At 41.4% G+C, this 24,963-nt stretch overlaps 1 protein-coding gene across 2 annotated transcripts in view; it reads left to right on the top strand.

The window, feature by feature from the left end:
- The first annotated feature begins 7,891 nt into the window (after positions 1-7,891).
- Positions 7,892-24,963, top strand: part of LOC145351766 (gamma-aminobutyric acid receptor subunit gamma-2-like) — a 120,932-nt gene continuing 103,860 nt past the window's right edge. Inside the window, exons 1-4 of one of the 2 annotated variants that reach the window (XM_080201386.1) lie at positions 7,892-8,236; positions 8,454-8,689; positions 15,561-15,709; positions 15,841-15,908. In XM_080201386.1, coding sequence (XP_080057512.1) covers positions 8,583-8,689; positions 15,561-15,709; positions 15,841-15,908 — 324 coding nt within the window. In that variant the 5' untranslated portion in view covers positions 7,892-8,236; positions 8,454-8,582. Of the gene's footprint in view, positions 8,237-8,450; positions 8,690-15,560; positions 15,710-15,840; positions 15,909-24,963 lie in introns of both variants that reach the window. The other variant, XM_080201387.1, reaches the window with a different exon arrangement.

Raw genomic sequence — 24,963 nt, 5'->3', positions numbered from 1 at the left:
TAATGGATTATGATAAGAATTTATGTAATTTGAAACATAGACAAATTTCAACCCACCAGGTAACTATTGTCTGAGGCTGATGGTTACTTCTGGGGCTGATGAACACCTTGCTAATGGCAGCGTACAGTGAATGTAAGGACTTCCCATTACAAGTGCAATGTTTGTATGCAATCTTCCCTGCATGACGCGCCTCCTTTGCACCTCACACCTGCATCTTATTTTTCTGTTCTTATTAGCATTGTCAACTGTGACTAAATGTTTCATCTTATAACTTGTTGCCCCCTCCCACCCCAGTCATTCATGAGCCAACACTTCCCTCCTTGTGCTTTGCCGACTCCTTACGCCAATTGGAAAGTAAAATACTCATTACCCAATTGGATGGTGTCCACCAAGCAGCTTTCAATATTTTTTATAGAGAAATAGTCAAAGATTTTTTTTAACTATCATTTTTAATGTACTTATGATTTTTCTCCAGGGAGTCACACACAACAGTATCCTGGAGATTGATCTTTAATTCCTGGAGACACCACAGGGTTTGCAAGCCGAGCTCTCATGCAGTGCAGGATGAGGGATACCAGGTTTGCCTGGCTGGGATTCAATGGTTGTCAATCAAATAGGCTCACAGAGCCAGTTCTGTTCGGCAATTGTGATTAAGGGCAAAGAAAATACTACACAGCTTTTTGATGCATAGCTGCTACACAGCCAATTAAAAAAAGGAACATGCTGGAAATACTAAGCAGATCAAATCAGGTGGCAACTGAAACAGAATTAAAGCTTTAGGTCAATGACCTTTCCTCAGACTTCCTTTGGCTGTTTTGCCTTCCATGATACAAAGAACAAAGAAAAGTACAGCACAGGAACAGGCCCTTCGGCCCTTCAAGTCTGTGCTGAGCATGATACCCTAATTGGAATTAAAACCTTCTGTCCTTACTCAGTCCATAACCCCCTATTTCCTCCCCATTCAGATGCCTCTTAAATGTTGCTAATGTGCCTGCTTCCACCACATCATCTGGCAGCACGTTCCAGGTACTCACCACTCTCTGCATGAAAGACTTACCCCATACATCTCCTTAAACTTTCCCCTCTCAACTCGAACCTGTGTCCTTTTGTAATTGACACTTCCACCCTTGGAAAAAGCCTTTGACTATCTACCCTGTCTATGCCTCTCATAATTTTGTCGACCTCTATCAGGTCTCCCCTCAACCTCTGTCTTTCCAGTGAAAACAATCCTAGTTTATTCAACCTCTCCTCATAGCCAACACCCTCGAGACCAGGCAACATCCTGGTGAGCCTTCTTTGCACTCTCTCCAAAGCTTCCACATCCTTCTGATAATGTGGTGACCAGAATTGCCCAAATACTCCAAATGTGGCAAAACGAAGGTTTTATATCGCTGCAACATGATTTCCCAACTTCTGTACTCAATGTCCTGGCTGATGAAGGCAAGTGACTGGTTACTAAGTGACTGGTTAAAGTACCAATTATGCAAATCCTGACTTTATTTCATAAGCAGCCAAAACTTTCAAGGCTAACTCACCATGAGATAAAGCAGTTTTGAATCAGTATCATGCTTTATTGACTGTTATTGATTAGAGAATAATACATTCTCTGAAAGGAATGACCCAGTAAATTCTGTGGACCGTCAGGTCCGTGCACTCTGGTTGCTTCCACTGTCCCATACATGTTGAATTCCTTTAGTTACGTCCAAGTCTGGATTGCATTACCTACAAAACTATGAAAAGGGGAATCTATATACTGAGAGCTCTATACCAGATACACCTCATCTATGTATGAGTACATCACACAAGCCTTTTGTTAGCCAGTCATTCACTGTGATTGGAAGCAAGAATGGTGCCTGATTCCTTACTTTCAGAGTCAATGCACATTCATGTCTCACAGCAGCAGATATTGCCCAATTGCTTTCAGACCAGCAATTTTCTTTGTGCATCACCTTATTCCATCTATGACATTTAACTTAGCTTGCATCACCCTTCTGTAATTTATTTGGCTGTATTGTTATATTATTAGATTATGAGCAAGAGAATTATTAGCATTTAACATGATTATTAGAAACTAACACCTAACCTTCATTAGAAACATACCTCAGTCGTAAGGTAGGATGAGGAAATTTAAGAAATAGGGAAGAGTATAGAATCATAGAATTCCTATAGTGCAGAAGGAGGCCATTCAGCCATTTGGATCTGCACCAACCACGATTCCACCCAAGCTCTATCCCCATAAGCCTTTGCATTTACCCTAGTGAGTCCTATTGACACTAAGGGTCAATTTAGCAAGACCAATCCAGCTAACCTGCATGTCTTTGGACTGTGGGAGGAAACCAGAGCAACCAGAGGAAACCCACACAGGCACGGGGAGAATGTGCAAACTCCACACAGACAGTAACCTAAGCTGGGAATCAAAGTCAGGTTCCTGGCACTGTGAGGCAGCAATGCTAACCACTGCGCCACCGTGCCACCCATAAAGACAAGAGACTCTGGGGGTTATGTCGCATTTCAAAAAGCTAGAAGTTGAATAACAACAATGGCTGTGCAAGAGACAGAAGTGAAATGCAGAGGTCTCTCTATGCAATGAGATACAGTGGTGAATATGAGGGTTATTGGGTATGGTTATTAACAGCCACTTGACCTGTACTGGGTTGATGAAGAAAAGCATGCTCAGGGCATGGGCATCACGGTGCTGAAGATGACTGGGCAGAGAGGGATTAATTGGATAAGAGCCAGAATAAAAGAACCCCTTATGATGAATACTGTATGGTGGAGAGAAACTAGAATTAGTAAATAAAGAGAGAGAAGTTTAAAGAATAAAGAACCATGCTATTGAAGCAGTGAGAATTCCTTTTTGCACTGTACCATCCAGTTCCCAACATGAGTAGTATAATCTGTGTTAAACTGTAAATCACCGCCCAAGTGAATCATTGTAATTTGTTTGAAACTAGATGAACATGTCCTGATATTGATACTCAACTAAGCTGTGTTAGCTGCTAAGTCTGTTCCTGCTTCAAAAGGGGAGCAAACCGTCAAAACTCACAGGAACAACATGGGATAACAGGTTGCAAGGTGAAACTACAGGGTCGAAGAATCTGCCTTTTCATCTACTTGTTGCTTTCTTTCTGCCCATGGTATCACAACATGATTTGCTTACTGACATCCTATTAGGCATTGTTTATTCCTGGGCCAGAAATCATTTTAAACTGTTTCCTGAAACCATTCTTATAATCAATTACATTGTACATCACTATTCACAGTTTCTGTTTTTCCTGTGTAGTATCATAGGAGCAGGAGTCAGCCATTCAGCCCATTAAGCCTGTCTGCCATTCAATATGATCATGGTTGATCAACCACCTTGATGCCTTTGTCCTACATTATCCCCATATCCCTTTCTGTTATTGGCAGTTAGGAATCTCTCAATTTCTACTTTAAAAATATTCATTGACTAAGACACTCCTCTGGAGTAGAGAATTTCAAAGATTCACAACTATCTGAGCAAATCAATTTATCCTCATATCTGTCCTAAGTGATTGTCCCTTTATTTTAAATTGTGCCCCTGGTTCTAGACTGTCTAACCAAAGGAAGCATCTTAACTGCATCCATCTTGTCTATTCTTTCAATATTTCAGATTTTAATGAGATCATCTCTCATTCTTGGAGAATACAGGCCCAGTTTCCCCAATCTCTCTGGATAGGACAGCCCTAGCATCCATGGAGCAAACCTGGTGAACCTTCAATGCACTCCATCTATGGCAAAATATTGTTCTTAAGGCAAGAGGACCAAAACTGCAGACAGTACTCCAGGTGTGGCCTAATCAAGGTTTTATACAATTGAAGCAAGACTTCGCTACTGCTGTACATAAAGCAATAAAACCCAACATAGCACTTGCCTTCCTCATTGTCTGCTGTACCTGCACGTTAACCTTCAGTTCCTTATTGATGAGGACATCCAGCAGATTTTATACATCTGTACTTTCTAATCTCTTACCATTCAAGAAATACTCTGCATATCTGTTCCTCCTACTAAAGTGAATAATCTAACTTTTTTCCACATTATATTCCATCTGACACATTCTTGCCCACTCACCAAGTCTGTCCAAAGCCCCTTGGAGTCCCCTTGCATCTTCCTCACAACACATTCCCACCTATCTTTGTGTCGTCCATGAACTTAAAATATTACGTTTAGTTCCTGCATCCAAATCATTGGTATATATTGTGAACAGTTGGGGTCAGAGTACTGACCCACTAGTCATTGCATGCCAATGCAAGAATAACCTACATTTTCTTGCTCTTTGTTTACTGCCTGTTAGCCAATACTTGCGAGTATATTACCTCCTATGCGCCTTAATTTTGTTAAACAATCTACTGTGGGGGACTTAATCAAAAAGTATTCTGAATATTCAATTATACTACATTCACAGACTTCCCTTTGTCAATTATGTTAGCAACATCCTCATAAAACTCCAATAGGTTCGTCAGACATGACCTCCCATTCATAAATCCATGTTGGCTCTGTTGACCAGATCAATATTATCTGAGTGTCCATTTATCACATCCTTTATAATACATTCTAACATTTTCCCTATGACCAACATAAAGCTATAGTTCACTGCATTCTCTCTCCCTCCCTTCTTAAATAGTGGAGTAGTATCATTTGCTACCTTCCAAGGATTTAGAGGATTTTTAAAGATGATCACCAATTCATCCACTATTTCCATAGCTACATTTTTCGACACTCTGGGGTATAAATAATCAGAACTCAGACTTATCAACTTCATTTATTCTTCTTATTAGTAGAATTTTCTGTCAATTATTCATAATCCCTCATCCTGAAGATTTCTTGTACCTTCCTCAGTGAAGACAGACACAAAGTAATTATTTAGCTATTCTGCCATTTCTCTATTCCCCATTATAAATTCTCTTGTCTCTGCCTGTAATGGACTCACATTTATCTTGGGCAAACTTTTCCTTTTAACGTACTTACGGAAGCTTTTTACGTTTTTTGCTAGTTTACATTCATATGCTATTTTCCTTTCTTTATCAGTTTTTTGGTCCTCCTTTACTATATTCTAAAATTCTCTCAATCCTGAGGTTCATTCCTATTTCTGACAACATTCTAGGCCATTCCTTTTAATCTTATACATTCCTGAACTTGCTTTCTTGGTCACAATTGACTGACATTTCTTTTTGAGTTTTTGTGCCTGAAAGGAAGGTATAATTACTGCAAACTATGGAATAATTCTTTAAAGACCGGCCATTGCCTTTTTACCATCATATCTTTTAATGCATTTTCCCAATTCACCTCAGCTATTTTTCCCCACAATCCTTCATAACTTTCTTTGTTCAAATTTATCACCCTTCAAGATGTGTAGGTTGGATGGATTAGCTATGGTACGTGCGTGGGGTTATGAGGATAGGGCAGGAGAGAGGGCCTGTGTAAGATACTCTATCAGAGAGTCCGAGCAGACTTGATGGGTCAAATGGCCTCTTCTGCATTGTAGGAATTCTATGATAATATAAATTTCTATCATACTGTGGTGACTCATCACAAGGACCATAGATTAACCTATGTCTATTTCCAGTTCTCTGAACTTTCAGTAATCTTTAAAAGCATATATATTAATGTAATTATGAGAAATTTTCACTTTACAATATGACAATCTGACTATTCTTAAGGTTTACAGTCGAAAATATATTCGGTGTTTTACAACTAAATGATGGTTGTGTCTTTTTGACAAGCATTCTTTATCCTATGTTTATTGGTTTGCTAATAATTCAAAAGCTATAAAAGATATGCTCTCTTCTTACTTTCAAATAAAGTTAAATATGTGCTGTAGTGTAATGAGCTGCAGCACCTGGATTCTCCCTTATATAATCCTCAGACCAATGTCCAAGGCTGGACAAGTAATCTTCAGTTACTTCATTAATGGCCTACGCTCTATTATAAGGGACAGTACACTAATGATGGTACATTGTTCAGCTGTATTCAGGATTTTGGCCCAACGATGGTGAAGGAATAGCAATATATTTATATATCAGGATGGTGGGTGACTTGGAAGGGAACCTCCAGATGATGATGTTTCCAGGTATCTGCTGGTCTTTCTGGCTAGATGGTCAGGGGTTTGGAAGGTGTTGCTTAGTGTGTGCACTACTGCCACAGTCTGTCGATGATGGAGGGATTGAATGTTTGTAGAAGGGGTAGAAATCAAGCAAGCTGCTTTTGTAATGGCATTACTATTGCCAAGTCCCCCCACCATCAACATCTGAGGGATCATTACTGAATAAGCTCAAGTAGAATAGCTACATAAATATCACTCTAATTAAACCAAGTCAGAGGTCTGAATTCAGTAAGGCTCCCCAGAGCCTTTCCACCATTTATAAGGTGCAAGTAAGGACTATGATAGAATACTCTTTACTTAACTGTATGGCTGCAACTGCAAAAGCAACAATGCTCATGAATCTCCAGACCATCCAGAATAAAGCAATCAGCACCCTATCCACAAGTTAAAACATGCCCTGAAGTTTCCCATTCCTGGAACCATTCTTGTAAACTTCTTCTGCACCCTTTCCAATGTGTTCACATCCTTTCTGTAGTATAGCACCCAGAACTATACATAATACTCCATTTGAGGTCTTATTAGCAACTTACGTAAGTTCAGCATAACCTCCTTGCTGTTGTACGCTATGTCCCTTTTAATAAAGCCCATAATACTATATTAGCTGCTTTCTCCACCTGCCCTGCCACCTTCAATGATCTATGCACATATACGTTTGAGTATTGTGTGCAGTTTTGGTCTCCCCTTCTGAGGAAGGATGTTCTTGCTCTCGAAGAGTACAGCGAAGGTTTACTAGGTTGGTTCTGGGGATGGTGGGACTGATGTGTGAGGAGAGACTGACTAGGTTAGGGTTGTTTTGGGTGCAGTTCAGATGAATGAGAGGGGATCTCATAGAGACATAAAATTCTAACAGGACTAGACAGGATAGATGTGGGGGGAATGTTCTCGATGGTGGGGGAGCCCAGAACCAGGGGTCACAGTCTGAGGATATAGGGTAGGACAGAGGTGAGGAGACATTTCTTTACCCAAAGAGTGGTGAACCTGTGGAATTCATTGCCACAAGAAGTAGTTGATGCCAAAACATTGAATGTATTCAAGAGGTGGCCAGATATAGCTCTTGGGGTGAATGGGGCCAAATGTTATGGGTAGAAAGCAGGATTAGGCAATTGAGTTGGACCATCAGTCATGATTGAGATGAATTAGGGAGCAGGCTGGAAGGGCCAAATGGCCTCCTCCTGTTCCTATTTTCTATGTTTCTATATACATCTTTAAAAAGTTACCCCTTAATTTATATTGCCTCTTACTGGGAGATGTCTAGAAATGTCATGATTACTCCAAGAAAATTTAACATTATTTGGATAAACATAATTAAGCTAAATCCATCCTAAGTGATAGTTGAGCGCTTGTGTTCTTGGACAGCTGCTGTCAACAGTTAGAGTGACCTCAACAAATTAACTTTTCTTTTACAAAGCCCTGTGTGTGTATTGACTGCAAACCTGCTTAAATTGAAAAAAGATCATCTCAGTCAAAACTGAAAGAGGCTTATTTAGAAAACAGTCAGCACTTGAGGTGGGGAGCGTGGAATCAGCTCCAGAGACACATTCATTTAATCAAATCACCTCACTCGCCCTGTCGCTGTCTGTCATTGGGGATTACATTGCAAACGGGCTTGTCACAGAGATAATGGGACTGGAGTCTGAAAGCCAGAGGTGGACGTCAGTCAGTGTTTTTAAGTGGTTCAGACCACTTGACATACCAATCCGTAATGGAATGGGATGAGGATGGCACAGACCTTTGGGGGAATAGTCGGGGAGTTGTTGCCACACTGCTGGCGCTGAATACAATCACCACCTTTCCCTGTATTAGGATGGGAAGGAGGGAATGTGGTGGAGATTTAAGGCAGTGTTTAAACTTGAATCACAGGAGGTTGCTATGACACACTTCGCCCTCTGTACTGCTGCTGCTGCTCTCCCTCTATCTCTCTATTTTGCTTTCACGCATCCATTACAGTTAGAGCAGCGACCAAGCTAAAAAAAAACAGCCAAATCAGCAACCATACTGGGGGGGCTTGTGACGATCAGGAAACGTCGTGGATTTTATTGGTTTGCAGAAGGGAAGGTTCCTATAATATCTGGACTAGTGTCACAATTCTAAACAAAAAGCCGGGAATATAAGGTAAATGTAACACATGTAATAAAGAGACATCATTTTACACAGCACATTAAAGAAACCTGGATGCTTCCAGTAGGGTGACTGCCCCGGTTATATGAATTGTATGTGTGTGTGTGGGGGGGTTAAAACATAATAAACTTATTTCTCCACTTGTAATTGTGTCATTGCCTGGGAGACGCTTTGGGCTGTATGGGCTGACGTTTGGATTGTCTTTAAGCAGGCTGCCCGCTCCTTGTGCCGCCCGCCAGGAAGCCAGCACAAGCTGCTGTGTGCTATGCTTCTCAGTCAACATCGGCGGTGAGAGAGAGAGAGAGAGGGAGGCAGCCGACCACACGGATGAAAAGGCGAGATGGCTTCTCGCACCACACATCTCCAACGTCCCGTCGCCTCGAACACCGTCTCTTTCCCCAGAAAGGTAATCTTCTGGACATTTCTGATCGCGTGTCTCCCACCCTGGTAAGTATTTGCCAATTGTTTTTTTTTCTCTCGTGTGTGTGTGCATTTAACATCTTGACAGTATGATTAGAATTGGAAACCCCTCTATCCCCCCCCCCCCGCTTCTCCTCCTGCTCTCTCTAATCGGCGATTACTGCATTACTAACATTCCTCAATCGCCACACATTACATTCCTATCAGGTGTTCCACAGTTCCCGTTGTTATGAATGGTCAGGACTGTTCACATTTAAACTTATGTTTTTTTCTCTCTGTCTGAATATCGTAATATGTAAAACATCACATTTCAATGCACGCCTTTGGGCACAAAATTCGGGATTCCATCATCCACGTATATCCTTCAAAGGGGATCATAAGGTTTATCTGCATGGCTCCTCTCTCTCTCTATATTGCTTAAAACATGGTTTGACATGGAAGGGTTTGTAGAGGATGTCAGAAAGGAGGGTTATTCGATCCTAGCCGCGTCGCTGTCCGTGTACAGGTTTTACTGTGGTCGCCTTCACTTGCCTATTCCCCATGCCCATGTGTGCTCTCCTATGTAGGTCACAGTTAGCTTCATACCTGCACATACATATGAAGGCACCCTCTTAGTAAAGGTGGATTCAGTGCATCCTTACTTACATACTTTTGACAAATAAGCAGCAGTTGATACACACATACTTGCACACAACCCAGTGGCACAAACGTATGTGCCTGCAGAGACACACACACAACGCACGTAGATGCTTTGTTTGACAGCTATTCAACATGGAGTGCAAAGTATCCATGAATTCAGGTTGCACATCGTCCACCCAAAAGTGAGGTCAAATGGAAAAGTAGAGCAAAGTTTCTTTTTTTAAAAAAGAATGGCTCAGAGGGAATGCAGGCCCTGTCAGCTTTCTAGCTTTGGAAATCTGCCATGTGGTTTGGGATTTCCAAGTTTATTGATGATAGGGTGAGGACATGAGATGAGTGAGTGTTGCATCCAATTTCTCCTCATGCTTAATAGATTAAATACATCATGTGTGGCTGTCCACAACAATTAATAGGAAAAAAAGCATTTGCAAAACTAGGCAACACAACACAAGTTTCCCTGTATTGGGGTTACAGAGGACAAGTACTAGATTAAATTGATTTGATGGTTGAATATTGTAATTGCACTTTGTAGTTAGTCCACAATGTAGGCTACAAGTAGCTCCCATCTAACTATGCTCAGATCTCCATAACACAAACAATGATGTAGGGATATTTGCAGTTAAAACATTTGTGTAGGGATTGGTGAGAAGTACGCATGTTACTTTCCAAAATCAGTTCGCTCTTTGTGGATTGACTACAGAGCTTGACAAAAGCAGAAAAGTGGCCTGACATCACACCATTGCATTCTAGAGCATGTTGCTGATCTCTAGGCCTGGGGCCAGATAATGCATTCATTTTATTTGATGTCTTTTTTTAAAATCCCCCCAAAAAAGAGAAGACAAGCAATTTTCTTTGCAATAAAGCCTTTGGATACGAGATCAACATTCAGAGCTGCCTTTCCCTCCACCACACTACACACATAATTTAGAAGTACTTTCTTTAAGTTGGGTGAGGATAAAGACACATGGAAACTTTGAACAATGTTACACACTGAACAGTTTTCAAAAATAAGCAAATGTTAATGTGCTGCACTGTATATTTTTACAGAAACACTGAGACATCTAATACAATATTTTATTAGTTTCTGTGCTGCTTTTGGGCCGAAACTTACAACCTGACAACTTTAATGCTGAACCTCATATTTTAAAAATCCTACTTCATTTTTTTGATAATTTTAAGTTGTGCTTGATTAAGCATTAACATCATGGTGCCTATCAAGAATAAAGGAAAGCTGATCATTTTTTGACATAGTATTTAACTCAGTTATGACTGTGTCTATTACATAGTATTTAAAAGATTGTAAGACTATACAGTGGCTTTTTTTTTCATTAGTGAGTGCTAAAGCCAGGCAATAGCTTCTACAGTAGCTAAATGAAGCTCCCTGAGTCCTCTGTCAAATTTTGTCAGGGGCAGTCTTCAAAGATATGAGTCATTGGTCGTGCAATTGTCTCTTTATTACAGATGTAATGGTGTACTGAAGATTGACTATGACCATTTCCAGTCTCATATAATAACTAATATCTTAAACTAATATAATTTGATGTAATAATTTAAATCCAAAGATGTGCAGGTTAGGTTGATTGGCCATGATAAATGCCCCTTAGTGTCAGGGGAATTAGGAGGATAAATGTGTGGGATTACAGGGATGGGATCTGGGTGGGATTGTTCGGTGCAGACTTGATGGGCCAAATGGCCCATATGATTCTATGAAATTTACATAAAGTGATTTTAATAAGTTATGTAGTGCGCTGGGTGATGACTGAAGTTTGTACTGTAACTTTACCAATATGCTTTCAATTACAAAACAAACCATGCCATAAATTATGCAAAACTACAGTTCATAATCCACTTTTGACAGGTCTCCACAGTTGACCTACAACCTTTAGTTTTGTTTACGTAATGCTTTGTAGCCATGGCTCAGGAAATGGCACTTCTGCTTTGAAAGGACATTCATGTGTTAGTATGAAGTAAGTTAAGCAGTCAAGTTATCCTAAAAATAAATGGGAGAATGTATATAAAAGTTAATGTTATATATTCATTGGTCGCTCCATGTCTTCAGAGTCAACATCTTGCATGGTAATTACAAAAGCATATTCTGGAGCCTTGAATTTCACACTCCAGCACAGTACTGAGGAAGAGCACTGTCCAAGGTACTCCCTTCTGTATGAAGAATTAGACACAAATCTCACCTCCCCTTTTAGATGGTCATAAAAGATCACATGGCACTTTATCAACAGTTTTTCTTTGTATCCTGGTCAAAATCTATTCCTCAGCCAACATCACAATCAGATCATCTGCTCATGATCTCATTTGTGTTTGTGGGACCTTGCTGTGCGCAAACTGGCTGTCACTTCTCCAACATCAAAACTGTGACCACACTCTGCCAGTACTTCACTGGCTATAAGGCGTTCGGAGATTTCCCGAGGTTGTGAAAGACACTGTGTAAAATGTAAGACTTTCTCAATCAGACCTTCCATTCTTTTACTTGAAATTTTGTTGCTGAACCGTAAGGAATATGATTCATCCATCAAGGGTAATTAGTAATACTTTCATGTGCTGGTGTGAAATAAGACAAGTGGCAGAATGATCTAAGGATGAACAGCAACATAAAAGAAAAACTGAATGATAAATTAAAACAGAAAATTATGTAAATACTCGGCAGACCAAAGAAACAGGAGAGAAACAAAGTTAACATTTTAGGTCGGTTACCTTTCATTAGAGAAAGTTAGAAATAGGTTAATAGGTTTTAAATAGGTCAAATGAGGGAGGGTGGAAAAAGAAGGAAAGGGAAGGGTTACTGACTTGAAAAGTTAACTCTGTTTTCCCCCCCACAGATGTCAGCTGACCTACTGACTTCTGCAGCATTTTCTGTTTTTATTACAAAATGGGAGGTCTGTGATAGGGCAGAAGATGGAGAACATTCAAGGACAAGTTACTTGAGACAAATGATGTTGGAGCAGAACCGAAGAGAGCAGTAATGGGATAAACAAAGAAACAAAAGAAATAAAAACAAATTGCTGGATGAACTCAATGGGTTTGGTAGCGTCTGTGGAGAGAGAAACAGAGTTATTCTGTAGAGAAATCATATGGACTAGAAATATGGGTGGGATTTTATGGCCTCACTCGTCCCGAAACTGTAAAATACCATCTGAGGTCAACAGACCTTCCAATGCTCCATCCATCACCTGCTCAGATTCCCCTGGTGGGCAGGCCACTATTCACCCCACCGGAGAAGGAAAGTCAGTCTCAAATGGACCAATTTTTTTAAGGTCTGTCCCAAAGTGGTCACATGTGCTAGAACTCAGTAATGTGTGCTACTGGGACTGCAAGGATTTACAGGAAGAAGAGTGATGGCTGGAGACAGATACATCCCGGGCTTTTAGAAAAGGAAAGGATTGGAGATCTAAGGGAGGGGGAGGGGTGGGCTGGAGTGGTGGGCTTTGGAGGGCATGCAATGACGAACAACAGGAAGGTGATATCTTGGAAGTGCCCTGGATTGATGTGCTTTCCTTCACCCCCTCCTTCACCTGCCACTGCCCAGCCTTTTCTATCAATGGGGAGGATTGACTGCCCACAGATTGTCAACAAGTTGAGCAATTTAAGTCTTCACTGGGCCTAGGGGCGGGTGGTCTAATACGTGGCCTACCCACCCTCTGTATTGTGGGGAACAGGTTGGGGTGGGAGGGAGTAGAGCTGGGTGCAGCACATGACACCCTTTACATGCTCCTTGTAGAAAATACTTTGAGTGGGTTGCTGTAAAACCCAGCCCAAGAAAAATGAGATTAAAATTAATACATGCAAGGAAAAGGAAAGAAAATGTAAGAAAGAGATTATGGTTTGAAATTGTTAATCTCAATGTTAATTCAAAGAGTCAGAATGTACAGAATGAAGTGCTGCTCCTTGAGCTTACATTTACCTTCATAGGAACACTGCAGTAAGTCGAAGACCGAGATGTCAGTGTGAGCACCAGGTGGAGAATTGAAACAGCCACTCACAGAAATTGGTGTTCACAGTGCAGATTGAATGGAGGGTTCCATAAAATGGTCACTGTGGTTAACACTGTTGCTTCACACTGCCAGGAACCTGGGTTTGATTCCTGGCTTGTGTCACTGTCTGTATGGAGACTGCACATTCTCCCCGTGTCTGCATGGGTTTCCTCCGGGTGTTCTGGTTTCCTCCCACTTTCTGACAGACAGGCTGGTTAGGTGCATTGACCCAAACAGGCATGCAATTGTTGTGACTAGGGGAATTTCACAGTAACTTCATTGCAGTGTTAATGTAAGTCTCACTTGTGACTAATAAATAAACTTTACTTTATTTGGCCTCCCACAGAGCAGAATAGCGCAGACCGTATTGTTAGCAGTGATCATGGTGTGAACATTTGAAAGCAGTACACTTAAATTGCTGTTTCAAGTGGAAGGAATATTTGGGGCCTTGAAAGATGAGAAGAGAGGAGGTAAAAGTGCAGGTCTTATATCTCATATAAAACCGAGTGGAATAATGGATCACACTGTGCGGCATGGTGGCACAGTGGTTAGCACTGCTGCCTCACAGCACCAGGGACCCGGGTTCGATTCTGGCCTTGGGTGACTGTCTATGTGGAGTTTGCGTATTCTCCCCGTGTCTGCGTGGGTTTTCCTCTGGTGCTCCAGTTTCCTCCCACACTCCAAACATGTGCAGGTTGGGTTGATTAGCCAAGCTAAATTGACCCTAGTGTCAGTGGATTAGCAGGGTAAATTTATGGGTTTGCGGAAATGGTGCCTGGGTATGATTACGGTTGATGCAGACTCGATGGACCAAATGGCCTCTTCCTGTGCTGTAGGGATTCAGTGAATCTCGTGCGCTTGCAAGGAAAGGTGTTTTGGAAAAGGGATATTAAGGAGTGGGCCAGAGCATCGCAGATGGTCTTTTGGAATACCGAAAGGGAAGGGGAGGGATGTGTTTGGCTGCACCAGGCTGGGGGTGGCAGAAATAGTGGAGGATCATCCATTGAATACGGAGGCTGGTGGGGTGCAAGGCGAGGACAAAGTGAAGCCTATCATCGCTCCGGGAGGGAGGGAAAGGGGTGAAAGCAGAAGTGCGAAATGGGACAGACACAGTCACGGATCCTGTCATCCATGATGGGGGGGGTGTGCGGGAGAGTTGGGGTGGTGGGTGGGGGTGCAGGGAACAGTTGAGAAAAAAGTATATATCAGAAGCACTGATATGGAATGTTGCATCTAGACAAAAGATGTAATGAAAATGGAGAGACTAGGAGAATGGAGTGGAGTCCTCACTGAATCAGTCAGAAAATGTGGACAAGGTAGCTGAGGAAAATGAGTGGGATTATGGTGATTATTTGCTGATAGTCTCTCTCCTGAAATGGAAAAAGAGAGGTTGAGGAGGGGAAGAGAACAAGGAATCTTCCACATATCCTACAAAAAGGCAGACATAGCCATGAGTCAGTCGTGGCAAGACCTTTTATTTGGAGAAATTGAGATGAGGTGAATGAGAAGTTGTTCAAGGAGAGAACATATTTAGCTTGCAGAGCTTGGGGAAGGGTGGATGGAAACTGGTTGGACTATTCAAGAGAAAATGGAGAGCCTTCAGATTGCTCCGATGGGGATGGAGGTGTAGAGATGTCGGCAGCCCATCATGAAAAGGGGACAGTGAGGGCCATGAAATTAAAAAATGTTAAAGTAACAGAAGGGCATCAGAAGAGTCACAGATGTAGATGGGGAAAGACTGGACAAGGGGAGAAGGAAAAATAGAGTCAAGATTTGAAGGAATCAGTACATTGGAGCAGCAGCAGGATAAAACAAGAGGTCTAACAAAACTGTCCAATTTATAAATATGGGATGAAGGGCAGAAGCCAGCAGTTCAGTGTTAGTGTCTATGAGTTTTAAAAAGAATATCAATGTTATTTCATCATTGTGTATTCCATATCATAAATTCATCATTTTTACATTAACTAAATTAATAATTTGGTGTATTATTTTCCTGTTGCCTTCTGAATATCGAATGAAGTAATTCTTCTCAGGAGCTTTCTCACCATCAGCTGTTTGCCTTCTCACATATCCTTATTATTTCTCTCTCTCTTCTGGCTGCCCTAATATATTGTGTGAAACAGCAGATGTAATGTGAAAACTGTGGGCAGGAAATCTAACATAACTGGCTTGTGGCAGTAAATTTCCCAAAAAAGAATATCTCTTTCCTGTTGTATCTCACTATTGATTGGTGACTTCTTTCTTCGTATTTTTTGATCTCTTTATTTTCCAAGTTCTGGCAAAAATGAAGATGAAGACTATGAAGATTTGATACTTAACAAAACATGGGTATTGACTCCAAAAGTTTATGAAAGCGATGTTACTCTTATTTTAAACAATTTATTGGAAGGGTATGACAATAAACTCAGGCCTGATATAGGAGGTACGTGTACCTGAGGCTCCATTTAGATATATTTTCACTTTTAAATTAATCTTCCATTTATTTTCAAAATTTCATTTGCGTGACTCTAAATGAGAGATCTCATCCTGACAACTTGCTATGTTTTATTGCAGTGAAACCAACAATAATTGGTACTGACATGTATATAAATAGCATTGGTCCAGTGAATGCTATCAATATGGTAAGTGATACCAATATCAGTCTTCGCTTTTGTATTATTAAAGCTGTAATTCTAATATGTGCATTTCTGAATGATTTGGAACTTTGAGTCTTGAATAATTTTTTGGTCATTAGAACATAAGAAATAGGAGCTGGAGCAGGTCATTCAACTTCTCAAGCCTGACTTACCATTTGATAAAATCAGGCTGATCTGATTTTGACTTCAACTCCACTTTCCTGCCTGTCCCTCCCCCCTTCCTCCTTCCACCGTCCCTCCGCACCTGCCTCCATAATCCTTGACACTTTCATAAATTACCTGATAAAGGAGCAGTGCTCCTGTTGGACTTTAACCTCACGTTGTGAGACTTCTTACCCGAGTCCAACACCGGTATGTCCACATCATTCATAGATTTAAAAAGCTCAGTCCTGGTTATATTCAATGAGCCAGCCTCCACTGCTCCCTGGGAAAGAGCACTGCAAAGATTAACCACTCTCAGAGGGAAAAAAAAATCCCTTATTCTGATTCTGAAACTGTCTGTCGTCCTTCTAGATTCTCCCAGGAGGGGAAGCATCTTCTCAGCATCTAAGCTATCGACCTCCCACAAATGGGGAGGCACTGGCTTGTGGTATTGTGACTGGCTGAATAATCCAGAGATCAGGGTAATGCTCTGGGGATCCACTGCTGTCACATGTTTCCAATTGTTCACACTCTCCACTATCTGAGAACCTGCGGCAGGGGCATGCCATCAATGGGTCTGGATGGTCCTGTTGGTGGCGGCCAGAAAATCCTACCCTTTGTATCCTCCTCACAACTTGCTTTCCTACCTATCCTCCGGAAATTTGGTGACTTTCTGTGGTCAAACTCCACAAAACTATTTTGATAGACTAACGTTTCACACGCTAGAGGTACTGGCAACAATAAGCCTGGCTAAAGTTTATCATTCTTTAAATTCTTTAAATTTAAATTCAATCATGGGATGATTGGAGGGGGGAGGGGGGGAGGGACAGGCAGGAAAGTGGAGTTGAAGTCAAAATCAGATCAGCCTGATCTTATTGAATGGTAAGTCAGGCTTGAGAAGCTGAATGGCCTGCTCCAGCTCCTATTTTTTATGTTCTAATAACCAAAAAATTATTCAATCATGGTGCTTTATGGCAAGGATGGTATTTATTGTCCACATCTAATTGCCCTTAAATCACTGCAGCCCATGTGGTGTAGGTGCACCCACAGTATTGTTAGGTAAGGGATGTCAGGATTTTCACCCCGTGACAATGAAGGAATGGCAACACAGTTCCAAAGGAGGATGTTATATGATCTGGAGGGGAATCTGTGCATGCTGATATTCCTGTGTGCCACAACCTAGGGAACAGAGTTTGTAGGTTTGGAACAAGTTGTCAAAGGAGCCCTGGTGAGTTCCTGCAGTGGATCTTGTAGATGGCATGCCTGGCAGATGTGGTACGCCTGTTGTTGAGGGAATAAATGGCAGATGGGTTGCCAATCAAGTGGACTGCTCTAGATGGTGTCTTGTGTATCGGAGCTACAAGCATTCAGTGAGGAGTATTCTATCACACTTCCTACTTACGCCTTGAAGAGGGTGAAAAGATTTTGGGAGTTGGTGATATAACCCAAAAGTTGATAAAGGGTAGAACTGGAATCTGTTCGAACATACTTTTAAAAGATTTATTTAAAGGCTGATATGACAAATGTAGATCTGCTCACCCAACTACCACAACTTAAGTGTGAACTTTGTTATGAAAGCCCAAGTGAATCCCAGTAATTGTCCACCATCAGCATAGAATGAATATAACTAAAATACAATTAACAATCAAAAGGTAAGCTGCTTACCACAAAATACCCAGACTTTGACGTAATCTTGTACCCACAGAGTGTTTATGTGGCAGGACCATTTTATATCTAAGCACACCGGATGTTTTACCTTTTTGACATCAGTGCAGAAAAGCTTATCTTGCATGGGTAATTCAGATTCCTTGAATGTTCAAGTTACTCAGGGAAGCTAACTTTCATGTTTCCCAGCTGGCAAATCAATTTTCATGATTTAGTTTCTACTTTTGTTTTTCTTTGCACCTCTGTGCACCATACTTAGATAAGCCTATTGGCATACTTGAGACAGGTGTCCAGAAATTTGGATTTGCAGCACCTATATTTCAGGCTTTACCAGTCCTGAGGCCAAATAAGGCAGGCAGGAAGTGTTCACATTTTCTGACCAGAAATACACCATCACACTTATTTGAAAATTACATTGTACTGATGGTTGAGTCACACGCCAGCAACATTTAAAGCAATTTCTGGAGGTGTGGAAAACTTCTTTCTGGCATCATCCAAATAAAAGATTGAACTATTCAGTTGGCAGTTGCTGGAACATTATAAATTAATAACATCAGTCATCAAATTGAGCAGGAGAGATTGTGCCAGTCACGAGTTGATCAACTTCCTTTTGGAACATACAGTCAGCATGGAGACAGGTCATGTGATACAGCCTTTTGTGTGGATGTTAAATTTGGGATTTGACAGAGATGTTTTAGTCGCTGGAGGGAGAGGCTGTCTTTTGCTCTGACTCGGTCTCTCCACAGAATTCCATCTGAGCTTTGAAACCTATTTTCCTGAGATAAATGTGTATCTACATTACTACATCAAACAGAAATTCTCCATCAAAATCCCTGGATCTCTGCAACAGTGTTTCAAAAAGAAAACCGACATACTAAATGCGACTTTAAACAACCTTTATTGACTTTGCTTTTTCTTAATCTGCATTTAAACTTGGCCAAGTTTAACATCTGACACTCTGTAAAACTGTATTCTTTCTGCATGCTTTGGATTTGAGTGTGTGTTTGTGTGTGTGTGTTAGTTGGAAGCAGGACAAATTTAACATTTTTAATATTTTTGTGTGGGAGGGTTTTAGCTCAATATAACTAATCCCTTGCATGTTGAATGGACTCAGTCAAGTAAACACTGAATTGACAAAACAGTATCCTTTTAAAAACCAGAGCCATTGTTATAACCAAATGGGGAGAGGGAAAAGATGAAAAAGTCTACCCCTCCTCCCTTGGTCATGGGGTTATTATCAGCACAGACTTGATGGGCCAAATGGCCTCCTTTTGCACTGTAGAGATTTTGTGATTCTAAGATCTGGGGACTCGGGTTCAAATCCTGCCACAGCAGATGGTGAAATTTGAATTCAAGTTAAAAGCCTAATCAGGAAAGAAATTGGCCATCCTTACCTGATCTATCCTATATGGACAGCACGGTGACACAGTAGCCCTGCTGCCTCACAGCTTCAGGGACTCAGGTTCAATTCTGGCCTTGGGTGACTGTCTGCGTGCACATTTGTACGTTCTCCCTGATTTCCTTTGGGTGCTCCAGTTTCCTCCCAGAGTCCAAAGATGTACAGGTTAGGTGGATTGATCATGTCAAATTGCCCCTTAGTGTCCTAAAATATGTAGGTTAGATGGATTAGCCATGGGAAATGTGTGAGGTTATAGAGATAGTAAGATATTCTCTGTCAGAGAGTTGGTGCAGACTTGATAAGTGACAGTTTACTAAAGTGGTACAGTGCCACAGTGGTTAGTGCTGCTGTCTAACAGCACCAGGGACCTGGATTCAATTCTGACCTTGGGTCACTGTGGAGTTTGCATAATCCTCCACAATCATTCTCAACACGATGTCCCACAAGGATATGTTCTCAGCCCCCTACTATACTCCTTATACACCTATGACTGTGTGGCCAAAGTCCCCTCCAATTCGATTTTCAAGTTTGTTGACGACACCACTGTAATGGGTCAGATCTGAAACAATGACGAGATAGAGTGCAGGAATGAGATAGAGAATCTGCTGAACTGGTTCGGTGACAATAATCTCCCCCTCAGTGTCAACAAAATGAAGAAAATTGTCATCGACTTCATGAAGCATAAAGGAGACAATGCCCTTGTCTACATCAATGGGGACAAAGAAGAAAGGGTCAAGAGCTTCAAGTTTTTAGGTGTCTAGATCACCAACAACCTGTCCTGGATCCACCCCCCCATGCCAACATTGCAGTTAAGAAAGTCCACCAACTCTACTTTCTCAGAAGACTAAGAAAATTTGGCATGTCAGCTACGACTCTCATCAACTTTTACAGGTGCACCATAGAAAACAATCTTTCTGGTTATATCGCAGCTTGGGATGGCTCCTGCTCCATCCAAGACCGCAGGAAAGGACCGCAACAAAAGGTCGTGAGTGCAGCCCAATCCATCACGTAAACCAGCCTCCCATCCATTGACTCTGTCTGCACTTCCCGCTACCTCGGCAAAGCAGCCAGAATAATTAAGGATCCCATGCAGCCCAGACATTCTCTCTTCCACCTTCTTCCATCGGGAAAAAGATAAAAAAGCCCGAGGGCACGTAACAATCGACTCAAGGATACCTTCTTCCCTGCTGCCGTCAGACCTTTGAATGGACCTACCTTGCATTAAGTTGATTTTTCTCTACACCCCAGTTATGATTGTAACATTACATTCAGCACTCTCTCATTTCCTTCTCTATGAACAGTATGCTTTGTCTGTATAGCACGCAAGAAACAATACTTTTCTCTGTATGTTAAGACATGTGATTATAATAAATCAAATCAAATCAAGTGTTCTCCCGCATCTGCGTGGATTTCTTCGGGGTGCTCTGGTTTCCTGGCACTCCAAAGATGTGCGGGTTAGGTTGATTGGCTATGACAAATTTTTTCCCTTCGTGTCAGGAGGTCTAAGAGGGTAAATATATAGCATCGTGGGGATAGGACCTGGGTGGGATTGTTGTTAGTACAGGCTAGAAGGGCCAAATGGCCCCCTTCTGCACTGTAGATTCTACGATTCTTCAGAACAGCGATTTACTATATAAAGCATTTTGAGATATTCTGATATTTCTTTATAATTGATGCATAATGGCTTCCTTGTTGAGATATTACCTTATTACAGTTTATCAGAATCAAATCTGCACTTGATAACTAGGAAACAAAATTGGCATAATTAATGGCATGGAGATACAGCAGAATACGGAATTGCACAGATGAGGATGATCCAGTGATTCAGAACTGATGGTGCACGAAAACTTGGTCTGATATGTAATATTAGGAGGTGGACAAGATATTTTGTGTTATAAATAGATGCTGTGTCATAGATGGCTGTGGAATGTGATAAATATAAGCACAATTTGACTCGATAATCTGTGAAGTTGTGAGTGGGCTATGATGCACCTCACAACTATAGATATTTATCACATCACAGTCGCCCAAACACATTCAGTTTTTCTGCCACGCGCTTTATTTGTTCAGCCCTTAAAAGGACTCCCACATGGATTTCATTGAGACCTTGGACACCTGACATTGTACAAATTGTGAAACTATTAGGCAGGGAGGTGAAACATTTTGATGTACATTCTGATTATTGCACACCCTATTCAATATGATGATCTTGTACAGAATTTATTCTGTACAGGTCGATCGTCCCTTGGGAAAAATTGGCTGAGGGATGAAATGTTAAGAGATCTTTAAGGTAATGAGACGGTAAAAGTGGAGAAGAATAGTTCCACTTGTCATACGCACAAGATAGTCACTAATAAATCCAACAGGGAATTCAGAAGAGAGTCTTTCTTTAATCCAGGGAATGGTAAGAATGTGGAAATCGCAGGCATGAAGAGTAGTTGAGGTGAATACAAATGTAAGAATAAGAGCAGAAGTAAACCATTTGGCCCCTTTGGGCTTGCACTGACTTTTCACAAGGTGATGATTGATCTGTTTGTGTTCCGAATTCCACCCAAGCACCTGCTGCCTGATAACCTTTGATTCCCTTGCCCAACAGGAATCTATCTATCTTTGCCTTGAAAATACTCAAAGCCCCCACCTTTTGAGCCAGAGGCTGGAATTTTACCATTCTGCCCACCACAGGAATCGGAGCAGGCGTGGGAGGGACCGTGGAAACGTCTGTTGACCTCGGTGGGACTTTACGGTTTTGGAATGAGCGAGGCTGTAAAAACCCACCTAGAGAGTTTCAAAGTCGCACAACTCTCTGGTAGAGAAAAATTTTCCTCATCTCTGTCCTGAAAGGACAACCCCTAACTTTAAAAAAAAGTGTCTCCTAATCCTAGGCTTACCAGTATCGTATACTTAAAGGGTCAATTTAGCTTACTTGACTGATGGGTTGTTAATGCCGCAGAGCAACACCAATAGCGTGGGTTCAATTCCCGTGATTATAAGTTTTTCATGCAGACCCTGCCTTCTCAACCTTGCCCCTTGACTGAGGTGTGCTGATCCTCAGGTTAAATCACCACCTTCCACTCAAAGGGAAAAGTAGCCAATGATCACCTGGAACTATGGTGACTTTACCTTTACCTTACATTTAAGGTCTGGCTAAATAAATATGAGAAGGAGAAAAGAATAGAGAGTAATGCAGATCGTTAGGTAAAGAAGGGTGAGAGGAGGCTAATGTGGAGCATAAACACTGGTATGGACCATTTGGGTCAAATGGCCTGAATCAATGAATAAGAATGTTGAGCCTCATTTCTAATTATAATTATGTATTTATGTATAATATTTACATATTTTATTATCTATTTATAAGAAACATGCAGTTGATATGAATTTTGGTTGCTGTCATTGTTAGCATTAGGTTGAAATGCAGATGTATTCACTTACCTTGATCACCCAATTGAGGTCATTACACTTCTTTCAGCACTGCTGCCATGTCCTGAGGGAGATGCTTTGGGCATTAACACCCTTTCCACCTGATCCCATTCCTTTCTGAGTCTCTGGAAGGCTTCCGGGCTCCCCGTGGAAATATAGCATTTCTCCCAGTCTTCACTTGTGCCAAGGCCGCATCACTAAAGTGGGGACCGCTTTCCCAAGCACAATTTGACACAGAGTTACCCAGCAGTCTGCAGTGCATTAGTGCAGTTTCCCTCTTACAGGGACAGTGTCTATAAAAAGGGAAGGTTGCCTGGAGCATGTGTTTTGTGAACCACAGAACTCACTGAAAGTATTGCAGAAAGAAGCAAAGTGCCAAATTTGCTTGGGGGCACACTGAAAGTGAGATGTGCACACGAAGGATATGGTTTCACCAGCTTGCAAAATGTAACATCCACAGCCCCCCCGCTCCCGTCTCCACTCAATTAAAATACAGCACTATCCAATTACTAGCCCATTCAGTCTTTCACTTAGTTACTGGTTGGATTCCCCTCTGCAACCCCACACAAAGTCAGACCTGTACAGAAGAGGAAGGAATCTTCGGATAGTGAGTGTTGCAGCTGCCTCGAATCTTTAAGCTGGATTTCCCTTCCCTGCTGTTTGCACGACAGCCTCTCATGTAGTAGCATGTTGTTGGGCTGAATGTCTTACCTTTGCACATAATCTCATGCAATCCCACAGTTGCAGATTATAAATGTTATTGCAGGTGGAGTGCAGGTTTTTGCTCTTGCGCACCTCACACACCGGCCATGAGGGTTGGCTCCCAAGGGCAGCAGTAACAGTTCTGAAACCTTATATTTGAGGTAGGAGGCTCTGTAGCTGTGTCCTTCCCCTGATCTTCTACCAGCATACCTCCTTTTGTGGGCTTTGGTTTTCGCTGAGGCTCAAAGGTCGAGTTTGCTCAGCAATTAGTCTTTTATGTTCTTTTTTCAATGCCGGACCATCTCACCTGGTGCTGTTATGTTGGTCCTTGTTGCAGAACCCAGTGAATTCTTTGGGTTCTTGTTGCGCATCGCAAAAGGATTTCAAAATAGAAGGTCTTAGTTGACCAACTTTAATGAATTTTTGAGGCATTAACAGAGTTTAAAGTTTATTTATTAGTGTCACAAGTAGACTTATGTTAACACAGCAATGAAGTTACTGTGGAAATCCCCTAATCATCACACTCCAGCTCCTGTTCGGGTACACTGAGAGAGAATTTTGCATGGCCACTGCACCTAACCAGCATGTCTTAACAGAGACAGAAGTCTTTGGTAATACTGTGGACGTAATTCATTGGATTTTCAGAAGGCCCCCTGATAAGCTGCAGAGAGTGTAAATAAAAAGGTAGTTATTCAGAGTGCCAGAAGTTAGGAAGTGGTGTTCCACATGGATCAGTGCTGGGACCACATTAACAATTTGGACTTTGGAATCAAAAACAATTTCTATGTTTGAAGATGATACAAGACTTTGAGGAATAGTCAATACCAAAGAGGTTTGCAACAAATTACAGGAGGGTGTGAGTAAATTTGCAGAATGGGCAAATGATTGGCAAACGAAGTTCAGCACAGATAAATATGAGGCAGTTATATTTTGATAGGAAGAACAGGGAGGTCACTAATTACTTGGAAGCCTCAAGTCTCAGTGGGTTTGAGGAACAATGGGGTCCTGGGGTGCAAATATACTAATCACCAAAGGTTGTGCTATATGTTAGTTAGCAAGTCCATGCAAATACAAACCAAGAACTCAATTTTATTTCTAAAGAGATAGACTTGAAAAACAGAGAAATCATCCTAAAAGTGTTGAACCTTGGTTATTTCACATTTCAAGTTCTGCGTGCAGATCTGGCTGCCATATTATTAAAATGATGTATGGGCACTAGAGATGAAGAGCATGATTTACAAGGCTGACACCAGAACTGCCTGAGTATCCATCTCAGGAAAAGGATTGACAGGCTGGGTCTGTTCTCTCTTGATAAGTTAAATTTGAGGGGTGAACTAATGAAGATTCTTAAAATTATGAAACATTCTGACAGAATGGGGACAACTCAGGGATAGGTATGTAGACAATGGCTAGCCATCCATTTTATTACATGTTCCTCCCCACCTGCCACATCTTCTTCTATGTTGACAGTGGAACTGTAAAACTCTACCTACTATTTCAGCAATTCTAGACACAATCTGATCCTACAAATTCCGACTCATTTCACTGAAGATCCGGTGGACTGAGTCAGCTCTGCCCATGAGACATCAATTTTTAAGCAGGCTTTTAAAATCCTAATTGGATTTGACAATAGTAGATAAAGTTCATGTCAATATATAACCGCTTCCTTGTTTCTGGCTATGAAGGAAGGGGCCTGTTCATTTGAAGTGTACCAGC

This window comes from Carcharhinus amblyrhynchos, chromosome 13 (assembly GCF_965287045.1).
Source record: "Carcharhinus amblyrhynchos chromosome 13, sCarAmb.v2.hapA, whole genome shotgun sequence".
Classification (NCBI taxonomy): Eukaryota; Metazoa; Chordata; class Chondrichthyes; order Carcharhiniformes; family Carcharhinidae; genus Carcharhinus; species Carcharhinus amblyrhynchos.
The sequence above is the reverse complement of the archived record's forward strand: the minus strand, read 5'-3'. Positions and strand labels throughout refer to the sequence as shown.